The sequence below is a fragment of the Nicotiana attenuata genome, chromosome 10 (genome assembly GCF_001879085.1).
Source record: "Nicotiana attenuata strain UT chromosome 10, NIATTr2, whole genome shotgun sequence".
Lineage (NCBI taxonomy): Eukaryota > Viridiplantae > Streptophyta > Magnoliopsida > Solanales > Solanaceae > Nicotiana > Nicotiana attenuata.
Window position 1 is genome coordinate 24,397,718 of NC_031998.1, and position 8,018 is coordinate 24,405,735.

General features: G+C 35.4%; 1 protein-coding gene across 1 annotated transcript; it reads right to left on the minus strand.

The window, feature by feature from the left end:
- LOC109233161 (haloacid dehalogenase-like hydrolase domain-containing protein 3) lies at positions 3,842-8,018 on the minus strand. Its single transcript, XM_019398941.1, has 6 exons — positions 7,386-8,018; positions 6,520-6,626; positions 5,284-5,392; positions 5,022-5,183; positions 4,767-4,940; positions 3,842-4,103 (listed from the first exon to the last, which is right to left on the minus strand). Exons 1-6 carry the CDS (start codon positions 7,692-7,694, stop codon positions 4,074-4,076), a joined length of 891 nt encoding a protein of 296 aa, XP_019254486.1. The 5' UTR covers positions 7,695-8,018; the 3' UTR covers positions 3,842-4,073.

The following is an 8,018-nucleotide window of genomic DNA, read 5'->3' on the forward strand; positions in this document are numbered from 1 at the left end:
AGGAAAAGAGAAAAACTGGATGAGAAACAAACGCAGGAAAGAAGCAAGGAGAGCTCTTGAGAGTGCGGAGATATGGTGAAGAGTAATGAGTAAAGGACTGGAGTATTTATAGGGGCCAGTAATGCGCATTGGGAAAAACCAAAGGACGGCCAACCGTCGTAATCAGTTCGAGGCTTTTTGAGAGTCGTGCGAACGTGACTTTTGAACATCCCTTTTTGTCACATCAACCGCTCGCGTGACGTAACTGACATAACGGTAGAGGCATTGAAGAGTTGGAAAATTCAAATCGTTCCTTGTTATTTCATTTCAAGGAACGCGGGGACTATTTGTATACGGCCAAAATCGGAGAGTTCGACTTTGGGCTACTGTGGCACCCCATGCCCGACTTCGAGAAGCTCGAAGTGGGATTTGAAGGCAGACCTCGAGGTGCTTCCCTCGAGGGGGGTATCGAAGGTCAATCTCGGAGAAGCTCAAGTCGGTGATCGTCATAGAAAGGCGGGAAACCACCGAAGCCACACGATGAGGACGGACAGGGTCTGCAAGAATAGTACAAATCCGTACTAAGCCGTTATACAGCTATACTAGTAGCATTTCTTCATCATTTATTAGACATGTACTGTTTTGGGATTCACCCCTCCTATATAAAAGGGGGACCCTTGTCATTTTGTAAGGACGATATATTGAATAACATATAACATTCTCTGCTCTCTTTGCAAAAATAATTGCTCTTCACATTTATTGCTCATTCTTTCTTTGTTCCTTCATTATTCATTTATTGTTCTTCATTTATTGCTTATTATTAGCCGCAAAAGGCCTTCTTAGAGGCCTTCATTATCATTGTTTCTACGTCAATAGCTCATTATCAACAGCCCTAAATAGGCCTCGAAGCCCCTGCCCCGGCCAACTCGAGGCTCAGTTTTGTGACAATTTTGGGTTGCTTTCCTTGTTCTCTTCATTTATATTTAGCATCTATTGCCTAACAACTACTATTAAAATAAATCACGTATTTTAGAACCACAAAATCAAATATAATTATCATTACCATTTTCAAGGTAAACAATCTTGTAATTGCATTTGAGTGTAATTGGTATAATTATATAACTTAGCATGATTGTTTGGCCAAGTAATTACTTAGTGCCCGTTGGACATAAAATTTGATGGAAGATTTTTCCAAAAAACTTTTACTTTTTTTCGAAATCAGCGTTTGTTCATAAAATTTCCAATTTTCGCTTGAAGATGCATTTTGGAAATTTTTGAAAATGTGAAAAACTACAAAAAGCTGTTTTTCAAAATTTTCACTCAAATCAGTCACAAAACTTCAAAAACAACCCAAACTGAAATTTATGTCTAAACACAACTCTAAATTTCAAATAACATTTTTACTTGAAAATTATTTTCACCATTTTCTCGAATTTTACAATTCTTATGTCCAAACGTCTACTTAATCTGTATGAAATTAGATATAATTATGGAGGAATATTCAATTCTCGAAATTCATACATGCACTTATGCACCAGATCTTATCAAAACTCCAAAGTAAAGTGTGATTTGGTTAGAGTGGTACCGGGATAAGAGATCCTCTGGAAAGTCCTCGTGTTGTATCCCATATTTTACGAAAACTCTTTTTGTTTTTGTTTATTTGAATTTCATATTTATTTATTAATGGTAAATTATTTTGTTTTAATCGTTTGATTCATAGTTCTGCCGAAAAGAGATAAGTATAAATAATGTAGAGTGCTAGGAATGATGGATACGATCATACCAGAGAGCTAACGCACCGAATCTATCAGAATGTCAAAGTCAACCATGCTTGAGCAAGAATAGTACTTGGATGGATGACCTCTTGGGAGTCTTCGTGTTGCATCCTCTATTTATCGAAATTCTATTCGTTTTTTTATTTAAATTTCGTATTTATTTACTAATGGTAGACTATATTATTTTGATAGTTTTCGAAGTTATACTAAAACGAGATAAGTTAATAGAATTTTAAAATTTAGGAATGACGAAGGTGATCATATCAACATTAATACATCGGATCCCGTCAGAACTCCAAAGTGAAGTATGCTTCGGTTAGAAAGATACTAGGATGAGTGCCCCCCCTACCCCCCCCCCCCCCCCCGAAAGTCCTCATGTTATATCCCTCATTTTGCTGAAACTCTTTTCATTTTTGTTTATTAAGTTTCATATTTATTTATTAACAGTAAATTATTTTGTTTTGATTGTTTTAATTCGTAGTTCTACCGAAAAGAGATAAGTATTGGAACACTAGGATGACTAATGTGATCATATGAGCACTAATACACCGGATCTCGTCAGCAATCCAACGTAAAGCATGTTTTGACTAGAGTGGTACTAGGATGTGTAACTCTCAAGAAAGTCCTCGTGTTGTATTCCTGTTTTTAACAAACTCTTTTTATTTTTATTTATTTAATAATAGTAGATTATTTTTGTTTTGATCATTCAAATTTATAGTTCTGCCAAAAAGAGATAAATTTAAAGAATTTAGAATGCTAGAAATCACTTATGCAATCATACCAGCACTAACGCACTAGATCGCGTCAAAATTCCAGAGTAAAGCGTGTTTCAATTAGAGTGGTACTAGGATCAAGGATGGATGACCCCCTGAAAAGTCCTCGTGTAACATATCTCTTTTTGCCAAAACTCTGTTTGCTTTTGTTAATTTGAATTTCTTAATTTTTTTTATTAATAGTAGATTATTTTGTTTTGATTGTTTCGATTCGTAGTTCTGCCGCAAAGAGATAAGTTTAAAGAAATTAGAATGCTAGGAATCACGAGTGGACATACCAGTACTAACACACTAGATCAAATCAAAACTCCAAAGTATAACGAGCTTCGGTTAGTGTGGTGCTAGGATGGTTTACCCCCTGATAAGTGGTGTTGCATCGTTCCTTTTGCCGAAATTATTGTTGTTTTTGTTTATTTAAATTTTATATTTATTTATTAACGGTAAATTAATTTTGTTTTGATCGATGTGATTCGTATTTCTGCCAAGAAGAGACAAAGTTTAAAGATTTTAGAACGCAACGAATGACGATGCAACCATACCAGCACTAACACAATAGATCCTGTCAAAACTCAAAAGTAAAGCGTGCTTCGATTATTGTGGTACTAGGAAAAATCCTCATGTTGCATCTCAAGTTTTGTTGAAACTCTCTTTTTTTGTTTACTGAATTTTTTTTATTTAGTTAGTAATGGTAGATTATTTATTTTGATCGTTCTGATTCATAGTTCTACCGATATAAGTTAACAGAATTTCGAATTCTAGAAATAACGGATGCGATCATACCTGCACCAGATTATGCTTTGGTTGGAGTGGTACTGGGATAAGTAACCATATGGAAAGATTATATTTTTCACAACAAATCACATTGAAAAGCTTGACCCTGCATTGTATTGAGGCCAGGTCGCATGGACATGCACATTCATATGGCATATTGTACCCCTAGTGGATTCAAGCTTCTTGCTGCTAATTATCTTGGTATTAAAGAACATAAACTGTTCGAAGAAATTGAGGAGTAAGGAAGATGAAGTTGATGTTTCACTTAATGGCTTGATTGAATTTCTTAACAGCAAGATTAAAGATCAAGAAAAGGTTGAAAGGTTATGGATCCACCTTTCTTTTCTTCTATTTTCTATGGTAATTTCATATAAGTCTAGCATGCTTGTTAAAGAAAGCATATATTTCTGTCCTGGATAAGTCTTAATCAAAGTCAATTACATATTCTTTTCATCTCAGATTAACTAGTTTTGATTTGATTGCTAGTTTATCTCCTCTTGAGGTGAGGAAACAAAAGATGAAATAACTAGGTAGAACAACAGCTTACTCCAATAAACCAAAGAGGCAACTAATAAATATGGCACTGAGAAACCAAAGTTCTACAGCCTGTTTATTCCACTCTAAACATTGCCCACCAACAAAGGCCTTGGTGATCTCTCTCACACTAATTACAAAAGCAGAATATATACATGGGATTATGAGAAGATACACAAAAAGCAGCTTTTTACACACTGAAAACATCGATTAAGTTTTGGCAACAGAGCAATCCACGCTTTCAGACCTCGACACCTATTCTCTGAGCAACCTGCACAGGGCCAAATGTCAGGTAAACGCAACATTTTCAGGCGAAAGAGTCGAAACTAAGAAGCTACTGTAGTTAGAAATGATAAGTATTATAGTGATTCGGGACTGATCCATTACATTGTATCAGCTAGGATGAGTCAAATTGGCACGCTTGGGTTAAATCAGAGCTAAGAAGTTAACTGCAACTAGTTATGAAAAGAATTCTACTTCTAGTCTAGTGAATAGGGACCAATGCATTTGGTTGTACCAAGATTAGTTGGAAAACATGAGAAACAACACAATGCATGCCAACTTCTAGTCTACCTCATATTTACAGATGGTCTTGGAAACTTCTTGCTATCACAAACAGAGGCGGAGGTAGCAGCCCAAATACGAGTTCGGTCGAACCCAGTAACTTTTGCTCAAACAATGTATTTGTGTTAAGGAATTCATTATATATGTACCCATAAAACTTAAAACCCAATTATTACAACTTGAAGTTGTTCTAAAATTCAGAACCCATAAGTTGAAATTCTGGCCCTGATTACAAACGTGTTTTCCAGCCATTATATGCAGGAAATTTAAATAAATTCATGCAAGCAGATCTTTGTTTTTTCTTCTTTTGTTAGGTAACTTAAACCCAAATAAAGCAAGTTATGGCAAAAATAGCAAATAGATCAGTTACCTCTTTAAAGGAGTTAACATCACTTCCCCACAGCCAGGCATCACAACCTGCATCTCTAGCACCCCAAATGTCATTCCTACGATCATCGCCTACATGAACAGCATCTTCTGGATTTACTCCTAGTAACTCACAAGCTTTTAAAAATATTGTTGGATTAGGCTTCTCTGCTTCTACCTGTTAAAAGCCAAAAGAAAAATCAGCTGTTGGATCATAAAGGAAGAAAAGGAAGCAAAAGGAAAGACAACAACACATTACCTCAGCTGACACGGCTACCGCATCAAACCAGTGATCACAGTTCAGAGCCCTTAACACTAGTCTCAATCGGGTGTCAAAATTTGACACTACAGCCAACTTTACTCCTGCCGTTCTAAGAGCATTGAATACCCTCTCAGCATTTGGATCACAAAGATGCCAAGCCTATTGAAGAATGACGAATGAAAGTAAATTTATTTAAGTGTCTTCTTATAAACCAAATTGCAGTCAAGAGAAATAGCACAGTATCTCAAACTGAGCCAACCTTTTCAGTAGTATAGTAGTTATACAGCTCCTCAAAGTACTGAGAATCAGAACAGCCAGTCGAAGAACTAACTATATGTTGCCAAAATGGTCTTCCATCGTTAACATATCTGCAACATACGACTCATATCATTAGTAATTCCTGTTTTTTCTGTTGCGTACGAGAAATTCACTCAAACATCAAAGATGATTTAATGGTCATCATCAAATTATAAAAATACCATGTATGATCTCAATCTAATTAGATATCAACATGCCGTCATGAAGTGTATAAAAAGTTATGGTCCATGATGTGCATAGAATTATTTGGTTACCACTGTGATGTCAAAAATATAAATTTAATTGTTGAATGAGAACAATAAATGTTATAGTAGTGAAAGATTATACAAGTTTAACCAGATACTTGTAATTAACCAAGACATGTTTTTAAACTTTTAAGAATTACCAAGTTTGTACTCAAGTTTGTTAAGAAAAATAGAGCACATACAAAATAATACGGTACTACGTAACTAGACAAACACACAGGGGAATCACAATATAAATTCGTTTAATAATCTGGACAATGAGGATTAGCACGATTCAGGATGCACAAAGGTTAAAGAGCAAGCAATTCAAACTAACTCCGAAACTAGAATCTTATCAGCAAGAGAAAGACAATGATCAAAACAAAAGATATGGATTTCTTTAGCAGGCAAGCTAAGTCAACTTCTCTCAACAATCAAACGCAAGGAAAAGAAAAATTTATACCCTTTTCTCCAAACAAGCCAATATTAGACCAAGGAGAGTATCTCTTATTCTCAAGCTAGACGAAACTTCTTTTATTCTTTTTGTCCGTAAGTTTTTGTTCCAATCTCCTCTGTCGCTATACCTATCAATTTTTAACTTAGTTTTTAATGATTATCCATTTCAAAGCAGACAAAATGTAACAGTGAAAGAAAGAACAGCATTCCCCTTGTATCAATAAACTTTAACTTACTATGGCTCAAAACCACTAAGATTACATGGTAAACAGTAAATCCAAATAGCATTTCTCCATCCAGAAGAAAAATTATCTTTCAGCAAAAGAATTCAAGAAAAAAGATATTGCATGTAAACGAATAGTATTAAACAACAATGAATCCAAGCAGAGCATAATTAGCAGCAATTAATAGTGTTCTTTTCAAAGGTTTAAGAAACAAAATATTTTCAACATGGAAGCAAGTTACTGTAGATATAAATTACAACCAAAACCAGATACCTGAGCCTAGATCTAACCCATGGCTGTTCATAAGCCCATCTGTATCTTTTCAATATCTCAGCTTCAGAATACTCCACCCCATACTTCTCACCAATTTGCCTGTAAATCTGCAATATCCAAGAGGGCTAAATGTTGTGAATAAGACCAACTAAACATAATGGGACAAGCAGAAAGAAAAATAGTTACTAGCTCTTGTAGTTCTTCAATCTTCAAAATTAGGTCCAGAAAAATTCATTTCTTTATTAAAAATTTTCATCAGAAGCACTATTCACCCTAACCAGAGGTGTCGGGTTCGACCTTGGTTACAGGAAAAATCATGGTTGGAAACATTTCCCCTTTAATGGGCGCGGCGCGAATCCGAACTAGCCGGGCCCCAAAATTGGTATCGGACACCAAGTGGGAACCAAAAAAAGATGTACATACTACAAGGAGAAGAAAAATGGGTTGTAGTGATTGTAATTTCTCAATTGGCAGCATTAACAGATCAAGAAAAAATTATTACTTTTAACAAATTTTTCATCAAAAGGAGAACAACTAGAGATGCTAAAAGTAGAAAGATAAATTGCTCACTTTATTACACCAAAGCATTTGATTTGTAGTTCTCTAAAGAAAAAATACCTCATAACAGGAAGACTGCAAAAAGTACTACAACTGTGGACACAAACAAGGTGAAGAAAAACAAAAACAAAAAAGGTAAAATCAAGAAACTGAATATTGGTTCTACAATAGGGCAGTAAATATAGCTGCAGAAAATGCACAACTTAAACAGATGATCAAGAAATTCAAAGAAAGGCTAAAATTCTTCAATAAATTTAAGCATTACATGCATTTTTAAGTTGAAAAAAAATAATACTCCATGAACAAACCTGAGCCATGGGCTGAGAAGGAATAACAAGTGTACCCACAGCATCAACAAGAAGAGCTTTATGTGTAAGCCCACCATATAAAGCCCTTCTATAATCTTCATACTCTTTCACTAGCCCAAATAGCCTCGACGGCGACTCTTCTACCGGTGACTGAACAGCAGCCGACGTCGAAAATGATGACACCGAACTCCCAATTGGGTCGGCCCAAATCCCATCAGGCCCATTTCCAACAACCACCTGCAACTTTGGTTTGTGTGTCAAATTGCATAGTGCTCGGGTAATCCTCGTCCTTGCCGCCATTAGAGACATCTTTTGAAATGAAATGAAAACTCTTTCCGTTTGATAATTATATGTAATTTTTTAACTACATGGATTTTCTCAATCATTAACAAAAAAAAAAATAGGGTAGTATAATTTTATATATATATATATATATTTGATTCAAATTTCTCAATGTCTCTATATGTCCATGTGTCGTATGTGATTTGGAGTAGAGAGAGACTAGGGAAAGTGGAGGGGAAGCCAAGAAAAAAGAAGTAGAAATTTGGAAGCGGCGAAGGTGGTTATTTAACGCCCCCTCTCTTCTTTTTTCCGGCAACGCCCCCTGGATATATATAGCAGGAAATTACATTA

Bases quoted from the DNA above. Each gene is read 5' to 3' on its own strand.
- LOC109233161 (XM_019398941.1), bottom strand. From the start codon at position 7,694: ATGTCTCTAATGGCGGCAAGGACGAGGATTACCCGAGCACTATGCAAT. The intron at 5,393-6,519 runs GTATCTGGTTTT...CGTATGTTGCAG, and splicing joins TGGGTTAGATCTAGGCTCAG to ATATGTTAACGATGGAAGAC. The intron at 4,104-4,766 runs GTAACTGATCTA...GGCCCTGTGCAG, and splicing joins ATGTTAACTCCTTTAAAGAG to GTTGCTCAGAGAATAGGTGT.